At 40.4% G+C, this 20350-nt stretch overlaps 1 protein-coding gene across 4 annotated transcripts in view; it reads right to left on the bottom strand.

Moving 5' to 3' along the window:
- Positions 1-20350, bottom strand: part of Tek (TEK receptor tyrosine kinase) — a 135891-nt gene that overhangs the window by 2311 nt on the left and 113230 nt on the right. For all 4 annotated transcript variants that reach the window (XM_006502930.3, NM_013690.3, NM_001290549.1 and 1 more), the window contains 7 exons: positions 19087-19297; positions 17234-17344; positions 13588-13778; positions 12982-13095; positions 8983-9053; positions 8021-8061; positions 7147-7243 (listed from right to left, as the gene is read on the bottom strand). In XM_006502930.3, coding sequence (XP_006502993.1) covers positions 7147-7243; positions 8021-8061; positions 8983-9053; positions 12982-13095; positions 13588-13778; positions 17234-17344; positions 19087-19297 — 836 coding nt within the window. The remainder of the gene's footprint in view (positions 1-7146; positions 7244-8020; positions 8062-8982; positions 9054-12981; positions 13096-13587; positions 13779-17233; positions 17345-19086; positions 19298-20350) is intronic.

The raw sequence follows: 20350 nt of genomic DNA, 5'->3' as shown, positions 1-20350 counted from the left end.
TTTAAAGAAGCCCTGCCACTAAAAACAAATGGCATCTTGACCAGGTACAATGGACAAATTATTGACAAACATTCTAAGAACTAAGAAACAGCTCACAGACACCAATTCTGTTGGATCTTTGATCTTGGACTTCCCAGATTTCAGAACAGTAAGATATATATATATTTGAATATGCATATATAATTATAATTATATAATTAATATATTATATAATATAGTTAAATATAATTATATATGATATGCATTTTTAATTATAAATGAATACATGAACTAATTCTCAAAAGAGTTCTTTTGAGAATTAATTCATTAAGGGTAGCTCTGCCCTTAATACTGGGGTTTTATCAAGCTTGAGCCTGTGCTGGTCTTATACATACTGCCCCAACTGCTGTGAGTTCATATATGTAATATCCCTGTTGTTTCCAAAAATACTGTTTCCTTATAGTCATCTAGTACCTCTGGTTCTTAGAATCATTTGCCCCCTTTTCCATAATAACCTCCAAAGACTTAGGAGGACAGCAGATGATAAAGATACCTCATTTAGAGCTGAGCACTCCATAGTCTTATTCTCTGCACCTTGACCAGTTTATGGTTCTCTGTGTTAATTACCAGCTACTGAGGGAAAACAGGAAAGTTCTCTAGTGATATTTGAGAGATACACTAATCTTCTAACAATGAGTCGTTGGGACTTGGTTTAATAGTATGTTCCTTTAGCAGAGTAATAGTAAGTTCTCTTAGGCCCTATAAGCTGTCTACCTACAGGTTCAAATAATAGTCTTGAAAAATGGGTTCCATCTTATGGAGTGGGCCTAGAATCCAAGCATAAAGGAGTTGGTTACTGCCATGATCTTCGTTCGTACCACTATTGCACCTGTAGACACGTCTTGCACATTAATTGTTACTGTAGCTTGCAGGGCCCATGGCTGGGTAAGGCTGGTGATTACTTTTCTTCTCTGACAGTGTACATAGCATATTTTATCACTATGAAAGCTAGGCAGTAGTGATAAAGCTTCCAGGTCAATCTCAGCTTGATGTCTCCATGTTCTATGACTGAAATGTCTGATCTCCTCAGCAACACTGTTTTACCATCAAGTCCTAAAGAGTAACCAAGTACAATGGCTATATCCTGTATTGTTTGGAGGGGCTATGGGACCGCACTGGCAAACAACTCTAAAGGAGATAACTCATTCCTAGCATTGGGCTTTTTATTTGTTAGCCTGCAGTGTCTAGTAGGGGAATGGTAGCATCATTTTAGGGCAACTCTATTTAAACTCGTTGTATATACACAAATAAAGAGCAAAGCATTGATCTACCACACGATTCACCTATGCCACATTTGGTATGGGGGAGGTTGAGTCTTCAACTTTATTTATATGTGTGTATGTTTAAATTTTAGGAAGCTCTACACTGGTAGTTTGTCATATAACTTCTTCAGAAGGTCTTTAATATTGTTTCCCTCCTTGAATTTCCTCCTTTTCCCTACCTTCTATCTTTCACCCCATTTAACTTTCCAATTCCATTACTTCTCTCTCCCCTTTATATCTCTATGTCCTGTTTTCCTTCTCTTGAAAGTCTCCCTATGTTTTATCTTCCCTCTCTTGAAGACTCAACCTCCTCCATATCAAATGTGGTATAGCTGAATCTTGTGGTGGATCAATGCTTTGCTCTTTATTTTTATTTTTATTTATTTTTTAAAGATATTTTCTTTATTTACATTTCAAATGTTATCCCCTTTCCTAGTTTCCTCTCTGAAAATCCCTTATCCCCTCCTCTCTCCCCCGCTCCCAACCCACCCACTCCAATTCCTGGTCCTGGCATTCCCCTGTACTGGGGCATAGAATGCTTTGCTCTTTTAGGAGCCTCCTTCTGTAGTGGCTTTACCACTTTGTCTTCCCATCAGCAGTGAATTAGTGTCCTTCTTTTGCCACATCTACATTGGCATTTATCACCATTTGGCTAGATCACATTATGACTCTATGGTAAGGTGAACTCTCATAGTAGTATTTATTTGCATCTTCCTAATATCTAAGGATGTTGAACATTAAAAAATTTATTTCTCAGTCATTTGTGTTTCATCTCTTAAGAATGCTCTGTTTAATTTGCAAAACACAAGAAAATCAAGAAGAGGAAATACCAATGGTGGATACTTCGTTCCTCCTTAGAATAGGGAACAAAATACCCATGATAGGAGTTACAGAGACAAGGTTTGGCGCTAAGATGAAAGGATGGACTATCCAGAGACTACCCCACCTGGGGATCCATCCCATAATCAGCCAGCAAACTCAGACACTATTGCATATGCCAGCAATATTTTGATGAAGGGACCCTGCTGATATAGCTATCTCATATGAGGCTATGCCAGTGCCTGGCAAATACAGAAGTGGATGCTCACAGTCATCAATAAGATGGAACACAGGGCCCCCAATGGAAAAGCTAGAGAAAGCACCCAAAGAACCGAAGGGGTCTGCAATCCTATAAGTGGAACAACAATATGAACTAACCAGTACCCCCAGAGCTCATGTCTCTAGCTGCATATGTAGCAGAAGATGGCCTAGTCAGCCATCACTGGGAAGAGAGGCCCCTTGGTATTGCAAACTTTATATGCCCCAGTACATGGGAATGCCAGGGCCAAGAAGCAAGAGTGGGTGGGTAAGGGAGCAGGGTGGGGGGAGGGTATAGGGAACTTTCAGAATAGCATTTGAAATTTGAAATGTATATAAAGAAAATATCTAATGAAAAAAGAAAAATGGAGAATGCTCTGTTTAGTTCCATGCCTCAAATTTTGATTTTTTTTTTTAAATGTATCCTCAGTGTTTGTTTCTTTAGATCTTCTAGAAGCTAACCCTCTGTCAAATGTGTAGCTGGTTAGGATTTTTCCATTCTTTAGGCTGGGTCTTCAATCAAATGTGGTGTCCTTTTCTGTACAGGAGGATTTTAGCTCTATGACATCCCAGTTATCAGTTGTTTATCTTAGTGCTTGCACTCCTAGACTCCTGTTCAGAAAGCTCTTTCCTGTACCTACAAATTCAAATGTATTTCCTACTTTTCTTCTGTCAGGTCTTCTGTTGAAGTGGCTTAATTCATTTGGAGTTGAGTTTTATGCAGGATCAAAGATAGGGATCCAGTTTTATCCTTCTACATAGAACTTTCCAGTTTGCCAGCACCATTTGAAGAGGCTTTGTCTTCTCTACAGTGTATTGCTAGCCTTTATCAAAAATAAGGCAGACATGGGCTTATATGAGCATTCTGAAATCTACTGTATTGATCAGTTTGTCTATTTTTATGCCAGTATCATGCTGGTTTTGTTGTTGTTGTTGTTGTTGTTGTTGTTGTTTTTTGGTTTTTTATTTTTATTTTTTTATTTTTTATTTTTTTGCAGTACAACTTGAAATCTAGAATAGTGATATGTCTAGCAATTTTTGTATTCAAGATTATTTTGGCTATCCTGGATCTTTTATGTTTCCATATAAAATTTAAGATTAGAGTGGGGGAGTGGGTATGGGGGACTTTTGGGATAGCATTGGAAATGTAAACGAGGAAAATACCTAATAAAAATTTTTTAAAAATTAAGATTAGTTTTTTAATTTCTTTGAAGAACTTGTATTGGAGTGTTGATGGGGGTTTCCTTGAATCTGTAGGCTGCTTTTGAAATAGGTATCTTGACAATATTAAATCTGATAATCTTTCTATCTTCTGGTATCTTTCTTCAATTTTTTCTCTAGTATCTTAAAGTATTCATGATATAAGTATTTTAATTCTCTAAGATATTTTTGAAGTTATTATGAATTGTATTGTGTCTCTGATTTTTTCCTTAGTGTATTTGCCCTTGCATATTGGAAGGTTTCCATTTTTATGGGCTGATTTTGTTTTCTACTACTTTTAAAGATGTTTTTTGCTATTGTAGTTTTTTTGGTGGATTTTTTTAGGGTCTTTATGTATTTTCTTATTTATGGTTTCTATTCTGGCAATGGATCACTGTAACAAAAATCAACTTGGGAAAGAAAGGGTTTATTTCCCTCATAGTTACAAATAACAGTTCATCATCAAAAGTAATAAGGGCAGGACGTGATGCAAAGGCCATGGAGGAGTGCTACTTTCTTATGGAACCAGACTACCAGTCTAGGAATCATGCCACTCGCAATGGTCTAAGCCCTCCCCCATCAATAACTAATTAAGAAATGCTCCATAGATTTGCCTACAGCCCCACATTATAGAGGCATTTTAATAATTTAGGTTCCCTTCTCAGATGACTGATTGCCTTCTTTATGTCCTGTAGATTTTTGTGTGTTGTGTTTTCATTTTCATTCAACTCTAAATTTTCAAAAATTTCCATTTTGATTTCTTCCTTGACCCAATTACCACTAAAAATTGTATTGTTTAATTTGCATACTCTCTGTTGCTTCTATTGCTGTTGCTATCCAGCTATTTTCTATTGTGACCAAATAGAATGCAGGATGTCATTTTAGTTTTCCTGTATTTAGTGAGACTAGCTTTGTGTCCTAATATGTGGTAGGTTTTCCAGAAAGTTTCATGGGCTGCTGAGAAGAATGTGTATTCTTTAGTGTTTTAGTGGAATGTTCTGTAGGTATCTATCGGGTCCATTTGACTTATGATATCTTATTTTCAGAATTTCTAAAGATAGATCTTAGATCTGAAAATCTGTCTATTGATAACAATAGGGTATTAAAATAACCCACTGTCATTGTGTTGTGGTTAATCAGTAGTCTTAAGATCTGATAGTATTTCTTTTATGAAATTAGGTGCCTCTGTGTTTGGTATGTATATGTTTAGGACATATCCTTTTGTAGGTTTTTCTTTAATGCAGTAGTTCTCAACCTGTGAGTCATGACCGTTTTGGGGGGTTGGACAGCCCTTTCACAGGGATTACCTAAGATTATCAGAAAGCAAATATTTACATATTTATGCCAGTAGTAAAATGACAGTTATGAAACAGCAACATAAATAACTTTATGATTGGGGGTCACTCCATCATGAGGAACTGGACTAAGGGGTTGCAGCATTACAAAGGTTGAGAAACACTGCTTTGGTGAGTGTGAAGTGTTTCGCTCAGAACTATTTTGGTTTAAAGAATATGTTGTATTAGAATAAGAACTGTTTCTTTGTTAGATTTGCTTGAAATGCTCTTTCATCCTTTTACTCTATGGGGTATTTATTGTTAATGGTGAGATTTGTTTCTTGAAAACAGCGAAATGATGGATTCTACTTTTTCCTCTTTTTGGTTTGAGTCTTTTTCTTTAATATCTGAGCCATCACTTCAGCCCTAGATCCTGTTTTTAAACATAGTCCATTAGTCTGTGTTTTTTTAATTGGGGGAATTGATACTGGTAATGTTAATTATTACTAAACAATGTTTATTAATTTCTGTTATTTTGATGCTTTTCTGGTGTTTTATTATATACCTCTTTTGATTTAACATTTTTTCAGACCTAAGTATTCCTTTTAATATCCTCTGTAGGGAGAGATTAGTTATAAATTGTTTAAACATTTTTAGCATGTGAAGATTTTCTTTATACTTTAATTTTGACTGACAGTTTTGCCCGCTGTAGTAGTCTCTGCTGAAATCTGTAATCTTTCATAACTTGTAGAATATCCATCCAAGCCCTCCTGGCTTTCATAGTCTTCATGGGAAAAAATGGTTGTTATTCTGACTATCTCTCTATCTGTCCATGTGGATTGATCTTTCTTTCTTTCTTTCTTTCTTTCTTTCTTTCTTTCTTTCTTTCTTTCTTTCTTTCTTTCTTTCTTTCTTTCTTTCTTTCTTGCAGTTTTCAATGTTTTTCCTGTACATTTAACTGTTTTGACTGTTATATGACATTGCGGGGGGTCCTTTTTAGTTCTATTTGGTGTTCTACATGATTTTTGTACCTTGATAGGCATTTCTTTCTTTCCTTCTTTCTTTCTTTCTTTCTTTCTTTCTTTTTTTTTTTTTTTGTTTTTTTTTTTTTTTTTTTTTTTTTTTTTTTTTTGTTTTTTGAGACAGGGTTTCTCTGTGTAGCCTTGGCTGTCCTGGAACTCACTTTGTAGACCAGGCTGGCCTCGAACTCAGAAATCCACCTGCCTCTGCCTCCCAAGTTCTGGGATTAAAGGCGTGCACTACCATGCCTGGTGCATCTCTAGACTTTGGGAATTTTCTTCTTTGATTATGTTAAAAACATTTTCTGTGCCTTTGACGTGGGTCTCTCCACCACCTTCTTATTCTAATGGTTTAGTCAGTTTGGTCTTTTAATAGTGTTCCATATACCCCAATAGGTTCTATTCCTTGGCTGTTTGCTTTGTTTGTTTTTAAATCAAACATGTTTTTGATTGAGTGATTCCATTCCTCTACCTTGTCAAGACCTGACAGTCTTTCTTCCTCTTGATCGAATCTATGGGCAGGGCTTTCCTCTGAGATTTCATCTGAATAGCTGACATTTTTCATATCAGGATTTATCTCATTTTGGCCTTTCTTCAAAGATTCTTGTTTTATAAAATTACATTTTTATAGCCTGAATTGTTTTATTTTTTTCATTCAACTGTTTTTTTACAACCTTCACCCCAGAATTTATTCATATCCTCTTGGAGGCTCTTGATCATCTATATCTGCCTGGGGTGACTATGTTTATGCCTCTTGTACCAGGGGAAATATTAGCATCTCCTTTCTTAGAAATCTGAGCAATGACTTGTTTGTTCAACCTATCACCAAACACTCTTGAAATTTTGCCACGTAAGGACTTCCAATGGCTAGTTCTGGAGTGGAGGCTCCACTGACATTAATTGTTCTTCCTTGTGAAAAATAATCTCAAAAGAAGCAAAATGGTGAACAAGTTGTTGCTTAATGGAGTGATTCTAAAATCTGTACACCAACCTGAATAAAACATCTACTGCATTTTTCACCATCAATTTTGTGTATTTCATATTCTTCTGTCCTTTTCCTTCCTCGTTCCACCCTTCTCAAGAGCTGTGCCTTAACCACTCTCCTAGATGTAAGTAGCAGGCAAAGTTGCTGCTCCTTGCCTACTAGCAAAAATCTCCTTTTTCTTCACCTATGCGATATCTTAATGCGGGTGTCCTACTATACGTGATGATGGCTCCGTGAGAGTCACATGGAGAAAAGGAGAGATGAAATAACCTCGGTGAGGCCTGACTTACACCTCATCATCACAGTTCAGGGGCTTCTCCAGCCTGTAGCCCTGGGGTAGCTTCTCATAGAGCTCCGCGCACGTCATGCCGCAGTAGGGGGTGCCTCCTGGAACACAAAGAGTAGGGTCCATGAGTCCCACCGACACAGAAGGCTGTGTTTCCTGCCCCAGTGCTAAGCAGTGAGGAGGGAGAAGATAGAGGGTACGTGCCTCCCTCCACAACCTCACTGTGTACTAGGCTGGACTTGCATCGCTGATCACACCACGATGCTACCACTCCTTGAGTGGAGGGGACGCACCAAGACCTCACTCTTAATAGTGCCTCTCCTTCCTCCCGAGTCTCCTATGCAGAGCACATCTCATGTACCAATGACATTTCATTTTTCATACTCAAAGTCTGTATTTATGCAAGTCCTACTTTATCAACAACAGTTACTGTACAGCATAACGTAGAAAAGCTATCCACTATTGTAGAAAAACTTCAAAGGATGGGAAATCCTATATAATACCTCTCATTACTTTTCAATATAGCAACTTGCAATTTTAAAATAGTAATTTATAAAACCACTATCATGTTATACATGAAGTGCTTGGTTTGGGGTATGGGGTTTTGCCCTTGAAATTAAATGGCCTTTAGGATGGGGCTTTTATTGGTTGTATAACACCCATTTAAAGTTATAAGGGTAACTTTTTACTGCTCTTTGACACTCAGACACAGACAGAAACAATTTAGAGTGAAGTGCACAGCCACAAGGCCCTTAGTGTTAAGTGTGCTGCTGCCATTAGAGAAATTAAAGGGTGTCCTGTGGCACTGGGTTATGAGGAGACTGGAGGCTCCATGCCCTGTGCCCACTGTTGCACCGGGTGGGGAAATTAATACTCACCTAAGCTAACAATCTCCCAGAGCAATACACCATAGGACCAGCTGCAGGAGAGATGGCATAAAAAAGTCATCAGCAAATAGGGTGACCACTGACAGTCTGCTCCACAGGCCCCTTCCCCCAACCCTGGTGAGAAACCTTTTATCAAAAGAGGAAATGCTACTCATATGCTTTCTAGGGTGAGACCTGACACACAGGATGAGTTCCGCTTAGGCTCTTAGGTAAGTAGAGGGCTTTAGGGTTGGGGTGGGGGTGGGGTGACTGATCTTTCCAAACCCCTACTGTAGAAGACAATTAATTCCACACCAAGCAGCTGGGACAGGAGGCCCTTCTCTGCCATTTGATACTTGGATGGTTAGTATAAATTACTAAAACCCCTAAGCATAGTTCTCCAAAAGTGGAGACACCCTGGTGATGCACATATCTGCAGTGGGGACAGGGTAGTCTCCTCCTCCCTAAATAAGGACTCTGGGACAACTATTACCTCTCTGCTAGCCTTACTTTCTCCTCCTGCAAGAGTGTACAAGTGACTGTCACTGCAGGCTGTAAGAAGGCATGGCCTTATGGCAGCTATTCTAAGCTGCTTCCTCTATGCTAGGTCCAGGGAATAGACTCATGGGGATGCCCCTATACCCTTTCTCTTTTAAAAGTCATGACGTCAGCACCTGAAGTCTGTTATGTGATGGGAGAAGACACCTTCAAACCTGACACTTGAGATTTTACACTGGGAACTTCCGTTCTGCAGCTTTGTTTTCTTTGAGTTTATTTCCTCCTTTTATCTGCTGCACACACCTGGCACACCTAGTGGCAGTGGCAGGTCCTGACATAAGCAGCTGCTGGGTTCCTGAGAGCAGGCCAGTGGAATTGCCTGGACAATATCACAGGTTATCCATGCTTCTCTTTAGCACTTCTGCCAAATTTCTCTTCTAAGAAAAAAAATTCTTAGAGGCAAAGTGTTTACTTACACATCACTGTTGGTTGTATAGACACTATAGTTCAGTGATTCGATTGCCATCCAACGCACTGGGAGCCTTCCCTAAAGAGAACAAAATGAGACATCACTTAGGGAAGATTTTGTGTTTAGAATCACAGACATGGGCACAATAGACTCAGGAAGCCTCAGTTTACGAATTTCCAACCACGCACATGTTTTCAAATTCAAAGATATGCAGACGCTGTAAACCTTACCCCAGGGAGTCTGACTTGAGTCTGTCTATGTGAATTTGCACATTTTATAGTCATTCAGCTATTCACCTGATCACCTGGTGCTTGGAATGGCACCCTGAGGTTTTTTAAATAGGGGACAGGCCCAGAAACTGAGAATGTAGCTGTACTGTGAGAAGAGGACAATAGGGACAAGGGCTGAGTTGGAGAGACCACCTTAGAGGTCTGTCACAGGATATTTGAACACACTGTGAACTCCACAATTGTGTTATTTACTGAAAGAAAAAACATCTGTTTCTAGTTGTGTTGAGGCCCAGCCTTAGCACACATCTTTATTCCCTCTGGCTGGAATACAGACAAGGCCTTAGTACACACCTTTAATCCCAAACAGTAAGCTAAAGGTAGTTTATAGAAGGAAGCACCCATGTTTGAAACTGATATCTAATTGAGGGACAAAGTGATGAAGCAGAAAAAGATTTGCAGAATAAGATATACCCAACTCTCATGAGAATAGAGAGGAAAGAGAAGCTACTTGAGGGAGCAATGCAAAGAGAGAGGGGGAAGAGGGACCGTTGTACAGAGACAGGTTGAATAGAGAGAACAAGTTAGACACAGGTGAAGAAGGAACAAACCAGAGAATGAGAACAAGTTGGTAGATTAGAACATATTGCCAAAGTTAGTAGGAGGCCAAGCAGAGCAATTTAAGAGAGACCCAGAGAAAGAAGCCAGATTGACTCAGTCAGCTTGGAGCGGAGTTTGAGCGAGAACAGCTGAGTTGAGCCAGCCAGCTAGAAATCAGAAAGAACAAGAAAGGGTGAGCTTATTCAGCAGTTAGTCTGAAAACATTCTAGACCTAAATTTGTACTGAGCCTGGAAGCTTCCAGGACTAGGCCTAGGTGGGCAGACAGAGGCTGTAAACCGAAGAGAAGACAATTACATTAGGCAAATAAAAGATTTTATCAGAAGTGGGCACATCTGGCCTCCCAAAAGCATTTGATCAATCAGGAAGGAAAATATTTCCCTCATTTAGTGTCATCCTGTGTCCAGGCTGCGTAAAATGAGGTGTAGCCTGGATATTGGGACTCTGTTTCTATTTCCCTCAAATTCTGTATGATTTGGAGGATCCCTATGCAACTGGGTTATTATGTGGCTCACCGTTAAAGAGATCTTTTCTTCCTTGGCTCCCTCTTCCCCTCCCAGAGATAGCCAAACTTTCAACAGTGCCATCTTAGCCTATAAAATCAGGAAGGCTTTGGAGCTCTTCAATCTGCCTTTGCAGGCATTTTAACAGCATGCCCTTCCTAAGAGCACCTTCTCCACCCTCAAGGGTGATTCTATGTATGTGGTTTTCTCTCAGTCATCTGTGGAACGGCTGTAAGTCCCAAACAGGGCTCAGGTTCAAAAGAGTCCTCCCATCTACCTACTCACCCCACATTCTCCCTCATACACATTCCTTCTTTCTATGTCAAGCTGGGCCCAAATCCCTCACCTGTTCCTCTAGCTCACTCTTGCATCACAGCCCTAGAATGGAAAGTAGTCATATCAGCTGCTCTCTCCCCCCACAACCCCACAGGCTTCGGCCTTCATACTGCCAAGGTTCCATATGTGCATTCACACTTTCTGTATTTGACTTCTTTGGCCTTCATCCACTTCCACTCTCCTTGTCACCTTGATTCAGCCACTGTCTGATGAGAGTTTCCTCTTCAGTGCGCGCTCTACCTAATAAACCTTACCCTCTGGTGTCCTGTTCTCTATACAGGATGATTGTTTGAAATGATTAATTTACAGATGTGGGACTTTTCTTTAAAATACAATCATTAGCATCCATGACCTAAGATCACAAGTCCTTACCTGAGTTTCAAAGCCCTTGCCTGGAGTTCACGGAGCCTCAAGATCCCATCCCTGATTCCTCCTCAAACCTTGAAGTTGAACTCATCTTCCTTGTTGTATTATATAACCACCACCACCACCCCCTCCCCCCCCCCCAAATCTTAATGTTCTCCTTTGATTCCAGACTTCTATATTGGCCCCCTTATCCAGCTCTTGCAGTTCATCTTCATATCCAATATCTACTCAACATTCACTATGTTAACTTAGGAACTGACCTCCTCCAAAAAACCTTCCATGACTACCCTCAGGGTTGGTTCAGGGAGCTTTCTCTGTGCTCCCACGCACATGTGTGTGTTCCTGTACCTTGGGCCACTGAACTGTTGTGATTGCTATTTCTATGTTTATCTGAGAGCTTTTGCTGAAAGTACTAAGTCTTAACATGTTATTACTGAACCTACTATTATTATAAATGGCCTCATAATAAATCAGTGAGGTGATGGCTGATGTCTATTAATAACAGTCAACACTAAATTGCCTAGTGTAGTTTATAGTAATGCTTTCAACAGTGGCACTACCTATGAGGGTTAAGAAAAAATAATATACCCACAAAGATAAACACCTGGATCCTATCTCTGAATTTTTGGATTTGTGTGTTTAATTTGGCGTGTCTGTACAGGACAGGAAGCTAAAACTGGCACATGCAAGTGGGACAGGAAAAAGCCTTCAGATGTGGAGGGGAGAGCTGGACCCATGTGGTTATAAAAACAGAAGAGAAGAAAACAGAGTGTAAGGAGTAAGCAACAATGGGGGATGGGGGGCAGGATCAGGTTAACTAAATGAGAAATTGTTATGGAAACATACTATTTTGCAAGATAATTTAAATACTATTTTGCAAGATAATTTAAATACTATTTTGCAAGATAATTTAAATATATAATTCAAAAGGATTTTTGAATTGAGTCACTCTTCATGGGTGAACAGTGCTCTCCCCAGAACACCTGAGTTATTAAATAAGAATCTTCATAAAAGCATGGGATGTCTCCCTATGAGTCATTGATCAGTAAAGTCTCAGACACCCCTAAAACAACATGGGATATTGCCATTGCTCTTGCTTGCCCCCAGATGTGAATGCACCTGCTATTCCTGAAATACTTCCCAAGTGCCCTTGAGATATATGAACAGCCTCTGTCAGCTTCCTTTGAGACACATCTGATAGATGAGGGATTTTTTTTTTAATGAAAGGCAGATATCAAGCACTCATGTAGGGAATCTCTAAGTTCCATGTAACTTACTGTCCCACACTCACCTTTCAGTGAGTAGTGAAGACCCAGCCACTGCCTGCAACAAACTGCCAGGCGAAGATGAACCAATGGGTGAACCAATGGGAAGGCTTTTCCCAGGCCCCAAAGCGTAAGGTGGTAGTAAAGGAAGCCAGTTGTTATCCCCAGTTTAGCTAGTTATCAGTTCTAGCCCCCCTGGAGCCACTCTGAGCTGACTACCAGACTTAACCAAATAAATTATAGCGTTACAAACTTCCTGACAGGTAGCTGTGTTACTTATATTCCCAAAAGCCATGTTACTTTAGAGAAGAGCAATTTCCTGCCTTTTTCAATAAAAATCACACGCAAAAAGCCTTTTTGTCAGAGTGCCTATCTTGTCTAAGGTGTTACTTGTACTCAATTAAGATGTAACTTTTTCTCTCCTTCCTCCAAGACCCTCCAAGTGACTCCCAACACCCATCCTTGGCTTCCCTTCTGGGTTCACTTTAAAATAGTTTTATCAACAAGACCAAGAGACTCCACAGGAGGCCAACTGTGTATGTCCGCAATGACAACAGTATCATGTTGGAACCAAATGTGAAAGACTACCTGGCCACACAGTATCTATGCCAGGGGTGTCAGTGAGCCAGAGCAATGACATTCTAGTGGGACAGGGAGAATGTCCCACTAGACTCTGTGTCTGGAACTTACCATTGTCTTTTTCACATACACTTCTTGACCTCGTGACAATCCAAAATCTGCTATTTTGGCTATGTAGTTTTCACCAACTAAAATGTTTCTGGCAGCCAGGTCCCTGTGGATAAACTAAAAATTTAAAGGGTCATGGATCTTCAGTGTAATACTTGGTAGAGGATACTCAAGAAATGACACCATGGAAAGACCTTTAACAAAGTCTTCAGAATCCAGCTCCCTTAAAGCACTTCCCCACAACTCTCAGATAGCAGGTTCTGTCAAGTGACTCCTCACATCTTGAAAGAATCATTTTATGGTTGGGAGGAAGTACGGGACTTTCCACAGTAATAAACCTCTCTGTTGACGGTATTTGCAAGTAAACTTCAGTATGTTAAGATCAGGGCATCTCACTAAACACACGCTTTTAAATCCCCTAGGGAAATATACTGTCAGTACTGGGGATTGAATTCTTTTTATTGGAGTGGAATAATATCAGTTTCTTAACCCAAGGAGACTAAAAATGAATCAGAGAAGAAAAGATCATGAAAAACTATCTAAACACATTAGAGCCCTGCAGAGGAAACTCTACAGAAACATGTCCAAAGCAAGGTTCTAAGAACAAACCTGTTTCTGGCTCAAGTAGTCCATCCCCCGGGCCACATCTGCAGCAAAATGAAGAAGCTGTTGGGAGGACAGTGTGGAAGCTGTACTGTTGGCGATGGCAAAAGCAGGGTCTGTCTCTAGCACTCTGCTCTTACGCAGGAAGTCCAGGAGGTTTCCATGCGGGGCATACTCAATAGCTAGGTACAAATAGCCTACAGGGAAGGGATGAGAGAGAGAGATAAAGAGAGAGAGAGTTGTCTTATCCTGACTGAATAGCCGGAGAATCTTCAAGATGTGTTCTGGTATTGGAGATTGGCTTACAAACTTCATTTTGATCAAAAGAGACACATCTAGTAATGATGCTGGGGACAGGAGGGAAATAAGGAATAGTGACCTTATAGAGCTGTGTCTCAAGGGACCAGCCCTGAACTCGCAATCTTTCTTTCCCACTCCTTCATTGCTACCAGATGTGAATGCACCTGCTATTCCTGAAATACTTCCATGAACTCCATAACATTAGGGTAAGAAAGTCAAAGCATCTTCTTACCTTCATCAGAGTCCCTTTAAACTTCATTCAGTATTCATCAAACAGCTAACACAAGCTAGGGACATCACTTTGGTCGTCATCTCTATCAACAGTAAACCAATGGCTGAATGCCCCTGCCTTCCCTTCTCCCAAAAACCACACTAAGTAACCAAATGCTCACTAGACAACTGCCTAGCAGGGATCTAGTTTTTGAAATTATATTTTGCTTAAAGACATCAAACACTTGAATTTTAGAAGAATAAAATAAAGCAATACAGTTCCTAAAGGAAGTCTGTCTCGTTGTTTTGGTTTTATCCTAAATTCTTTTCCTTATTGTTAAAAATAGTGAAAAGAATTGTGTTGAAATTTTGAGGAGGATTTTAATGGCAATATTTATGTGTTGAATTGCTTTTGGTAGGAATACTACTTTTACTGTTATTCCTACCAATCCATGAGCATGGGAGATCGTTCTATCTTTTGATATCTTCTGGTATCTTCCATATATTTCTTCAAAGACTGAAAGTTTTGTCAGACAAGTATTTTACTTGCTTAATTAGAGTTACCTCCAAGTTATTTAATATTACTTGCAGCGGTTGTGCAGAATGTTGTTTTCCTTTTCAGCCCATTTGTCATTGTGTATAGGAGGGGAGGCCACTGATTCTTTTGAATTAATCTTGTACCAAGCCACTTCACTATGTTTATCAGATGTAGGAGTTTTCTGGTAAAATTTTTGAAGGTTGCTTGTGTATACTTATCATATCATCTACAAAGCTTCTTTCCAACTTATATCTGCTTGATATTCTTCAGTTGTCTTATTGCTCTAGCTAGAACATCAATTACTGTACTGAATATATATGGAGAGAAGAGACAGCCTTGTCTTGTTCATGAGTTTAGTTGGAATTTCTTTGGAGGGCTCAAGGGGGAACACATAGATCTTCCTGGGAAAGACACCACAAGAAAACCCATAGAGCCAACCAACCTGGGCCCATAGGGGCTCACAGGGACTAAACTGGCATCCAGAGAGCCTGCCTGGGACTCATCTAGACCTTCTGCACATGTTACCATTGTGGAGCTTGTTCTTCTGGGACTCCTAACAGTGGGAGCAGGGGCTGCCTGATTTTGGGTCCCTTTCCTCCTGCTGGGTTGCCTCAGGCAGCCTCAATACAAGGGGAGGTGCCCAGAGTTAGTGCAATTTGGTATGCCATGGTTGGTTGGTATCCTTGGGAGGCCAGCCCTTTTGTAGGGTAAAATGGAGGAGGAGTGGAAGGAGGAGGGAACAGAGGGGAGGTGGGGGAAGGAACTGAGAGTAAAGGAGGGAGGGGAAACAGAGGCCATGATGTTAAAAGAAAGAAAGGCAATAAATATAGAATATAAAATTAAATAGATAAAATCTAATTAAAATGGAAAAAAATGTAAACTAGTAACCCCTCTCACCTGCCAGAAGAATGAAAGAAAAAAGAAAGAAAGAAAAGTCTTCCCACCCAGAGTCCCAAATATGTCCTAAGAAAGGTAGATCTAAGCTATGGCATGGGTATGCTTTCTTGCACAATTTCTTGAGATATAAGCAGTGTACTTTAAAAAATTGAGACATATTTTCAGTTGTCTGAAATTTATTTTAAATTCTTACTATATTGTATGTGCTCAAGCAGGTTTTAAAAAGATTTATTTATTTAATGTATATGAGTACACTGTAGCTGTCTTCAGACACACCAGAAGAGAGCATCCGATCCCATTACATGTGGTTGTAAGACACCATGTGGTTGCTGGGAATTGAACTCAGGACCTCTGGAAGAGCAGTCAGTGTTCTTAACTGCTGAGCCATCTGTCTAGCCTGTGTATGCTTAAGTGTATATTCATATACCACATATGTGTAGGTAGCCATGAAGATCGGCTGAGGGTGTCAGAATCCCTCTGGAACTGGAGTGACTGCTGGCTCTGACCTGCCATGTGAGTGTGGGAACCAAACCCAGGTCTTCTGCAAGAGAAGCCAGTGTTCTTAATCTCTGAGCCACTGCTCTAGCTCTGATAATTTTTTTTAAATGCACTGCTGTCCCACACCAGTTATTATTTCCAGGAAATAACTCCAAGACAAATGTCATTACTTCATTATTTAATCTAAGAGATATGATCTGGCTTTCAGAATTATACCCTTATTGGATCATAGGATGATAGATTGCTTAAGACACCATATTTTTAGCTTAGTAAATCGAGGAAAAAGAAATCAACTCTTCTCTATTGTTGATGGTTTTTGCTGAGAAAGTCAACAAAAGGTTGTCAAGTTTATAAATAAGTACAGCCTGGAGCCTTTTCTGTTTATGAAAGCAAACTTTTCCATGAGGAATTTTGTTGAGACAGACTAAGAACTACAAGTCTGTGACGCATGAATATCAAAGTAAACTCCGAAAACATTTTTGCTGTGATCTCCCTCATAGCTCATTACACATGTTACAGTAGCAAGCATTTGAATCAAACTTGAATTCCTGGGTTTAAAAATATGAGAACACAGAGCAGTTGTAAGGCTACACTATTACTGAAAACACTTTGACTAGACTAGAACTGTCATATATGAACTTAATATCACTGCTTAGCCTAACCATGATCAGTGCTTTCACATCACAGTGCATAATGGCCCTCATGTCTTCAAAAGGCAGAACACTAAGCCCTCAGCATAGGAAGAATACTTTGTATTTTAGTTTAGCCTGAGCTACAGAGTGAGTTCCATGCCAGCCTGGGTGATGGTGAGACCCTGACTCAAAGCAAAAAAGTTGTTCAATTTAGAGGAGCCAATGTACTCTACTTTTTCTAATGGTAAACATTTCCTATATGTCTATAGTAATAATATGTTTTTTTAAATTCCTTGACTAGTAAGGAAAAGGGTGAGAAGAAGCCATGGATACCTTGGTCATTAAACATTAAAACCACCACAGATAACTAATTTATCCTTAGCACCTCCCTCCACAAAAACTATAAACTTCATCCCAGGCAATAAATGGGACTAGATAGATACTCAGATTGAGACTGTAGCTTTAAAATAAATAATGTTCTTGAGATTATTATCTTTCCTCCTTTTGTTATGGAATGTTCCTGTTTTATCTTTTAAAATCAGCTGGGGTTGTGGGCAGGGGCAGGGGAGCATCTTACCTCGGTGTTCACATGCTCCCAAGAGATTAATGATGTTTGGATGGTGTCCAAGTTTACAAAGAACCTCCAGTTCTCCTGCGAAGTCCCTGTGATCATCTTTGGAGGCATACTCTGGAAGAAAGGCCAAGAATTGTAATGTTACTTTTTCACACCCTTCCAAAGGGAAAAGGGTAGAGATGGGACACCTGTCCCTGTCCTATCTTTGTGCCCCCCGCCCCCCCCCCCAGGACTCCTGGCTCATTTAGTTACCATCAGGCCTGGGAAACTCTACCCACTGAAGCAGTGCTTCTGAGCCTCACCACTGGTAACTGGACTGGTAAGTTTTTGGGGGAGCTGCTTTGAGCATGGGAGATGTTCTATAACACTCCTGACCCTCACTTGCATCCACAAACTAACACATGCCTTCCCTGAAGCTTAATGCCTCGTGGCTGAGAACTACTGCTCTCCCGTGGACATTTTCTAGGGAAATGAGCTGCAGTTGGCCTATTCTTTGTGTCCTATCTCTTTAGTGGCACCTTGATGAGAAGAACTATCAGGGTTGAATGGAGAGAAGACCACTGGCTGATGCTCAGACTGCCCAGCTTTGAGTGAAGCTCAGGGTGCTATTGATGGTTTTTGAAAAGGAGCATGATCAGGAGGAGGAGGGGTCCTGGTGGCTCTGTGTATACTAGAACAGGCTTAGAGTATGTACCAATGAATCAGGTGGGGCAGGGGCATCTGTGATATGGACTGATTGGAAATCCCAGGCCCGGTGCCCTGATCCTATCATAGGACCTTCACTGTAGCTTTGATCTTAAGAGTCAATGCCTCGGGAAATTTTTGTTAATCAGTGTATCATTCAGTAGACTGCCCTAAAATGTTATTACTCTGCCTGTGAAAATTTCCTGCCATGGCACATAGTTAAGCTGCTTCACTTTTTCATAGAATTTGAAGTGGAAAATCTGGTTCAGGTAAGATCGCAATCAAAGCTGATTGCATAAGGCCATGCTCTGACCACTACAGGCACCCTGGACTATGTCAGTGTTAGCTAAATATCCTGCAACAAAAGCAGAATAGAAAGGAGATTTATGGCTGTCCAGCAAGTTTTTGTGCGTGCTTATTTTTAAAATACCACTGCTTATGGCTCTATCCTGGAGACAGGAGGATTGCCCTGAGTTTTAAGTTAGTTACAGAGTGAGTTCCAAGTCAGTCTAGAATACACAGTGAGAGTTTGTCTCAAAGAAGAAAACAAACAACAACAAAAAAGATATGTGAACAGAGAGGAACTATCTCTAAGCTTAGATAATTTTTTGATTTAGTTCCTGGTGTTATAATCCTACCATGGCATGGAGCAAATTTAAAGTCAATTCTCACCAAGGTTCAGTAGTGTGGTCAAAAAGCATGAAAACCTACGAAGTCAGCCTTGCATGAAGACAGGAATGCAAATTCTCTGACCTTGACCAGACTTACTAAATCAGAAACTGGGAATACTCAAGTGTGATTGGGGGGGGGGGGATCAGTCTGTTTTTTAACAGTTCTAGCTAATTATGATACACAATTTCAGAAATGAGTCTTATGACAAACAATAACACCTCCCCAAATGAGCAATAAATGGCAGAACACCAACATTCCCAAATCCCTAGGAACGAACATATTGGTATTTGAGTGGCTCCTACTCCTGTCCTACACATGCACATCCTGATATCATCTACCACAGGCTTCATCTTAAAGGAAACACCTTTATCTGCACATTACAGCCACATCTGATATCAGAGCAACTCCTGGTTCGAAGAATATATGGCCACAAAGGGGAGATTTCAACAGGAAATGAATGTCTCCCCACCCTAGCAGAAGGCTGTCTTCCAACCACTGACCTTTCATCCTCTTGATGGCGGCATCCATCCGTAACCCATCCTTCTTGATGCGTGCCTTCAGAACCTGGCCAAAGTTGCCCTCTCCGATCACGTCTTGAAACTTGATGTCATTCCAGTCAAGCACAGGATAAATTGTGGGATCCGGATTGTTTTTGGCCTTCCTGTTAAGGGCCAGAGTTCCTGAGTTAAACTGCACAGCTGGTTCTTCTCTCTGGAAATAGAAATTACCATTTTTTGTGTCAGGACATTTGTCATCCTAAGGTGCATACTATCATCTGCTTTGTATCTACACAGGTGGAAAATAAATCACTTATCTAATTCTAGAGTGGGCATACAAATGGGTTCCATCTTACAATCCCACACTCATGAAACTGCTGTCTACAGTGCTACATAGGCACAGGCTTGCCCATTATCCCAGGCTTGCCCATTATCCCAGGCTTGCCCATTATCCCAGGCTTATCCATTATCCCAGGCTTGCCCATTAGCACAGGCTTATCCATTAGCACAGGCTTGCCCATTAGCACAGGCTTGTCCATTAGCCTGTAAAACTGAGGGAGGAGTGAAGGCAGCCTGAGTGGCATGTTTGCATCCCATTCAGCTGTACAGAGATCAGTTTGTAGTTCTAATTGAAGAAAGTCATGGCAGTCTCCCAGTGCGCCTTGGTGAGGCCTTTCCTAACAACATCACATCTGTCCTTCCTCCCTTGCTTTCTCATCCCAAAGTTTAAAATCAATCAAGTCTGCAGTGCCTAGAATGACTAGTGCTTGTAGCAAACCCCCAGCATATCTCTTGTTCTGAATTCAAGTGGCAAAAATCACTGATATTGTGACAAGCTTCCAAGTCCCAATCCCCCTGCTGATCCATCCTTTCCAGTAACAGCCTGAGGTGAATCAGCTCTAGCCTTCAATCAGAGAATGAACCCTCTTTGTCCTCTGTGGAAGATAATCTTGGGGACTCAGACACATGAGTTAAATTCCACTGGAAGCATGGAACTGTGTTCAGTGTTTCATATACAAAGTGGACAGCACTGGGCACAGATTTATTCTGCAGAGCTTGAAGCTATAGACTTCAGAAATGCCTGGGTTTTAGCATTCCAAAAGGACTGCTGGTCAAGTTCAGTCTTGGAGAACTTGGCTACTGGTGAACCGAGATCAAAGAATGAGATAATGCCAAGTGCCACAGATTCCAACTAGAGACTCTTCATAGTAAAGAAGTACATGCGTATGTAACTCTTACATATAGAAGGGATGACGGGACATCAGAA

This window comes from Mus musculus, chromosome 4 (assembly GCF_000001635.26).
Source record: "Mus musculus strain C57BL/6J chromosome 4, GRCm38.p6 C57BL/6J".
NCBI lineage: Eukaryota > Metazoa > Chordata > Mammalia > Rodentia > Muridae > Mus > Mus musculus.
This window is presented reverse-complemented; position numbering and strand designations above follow the sequence as displayed.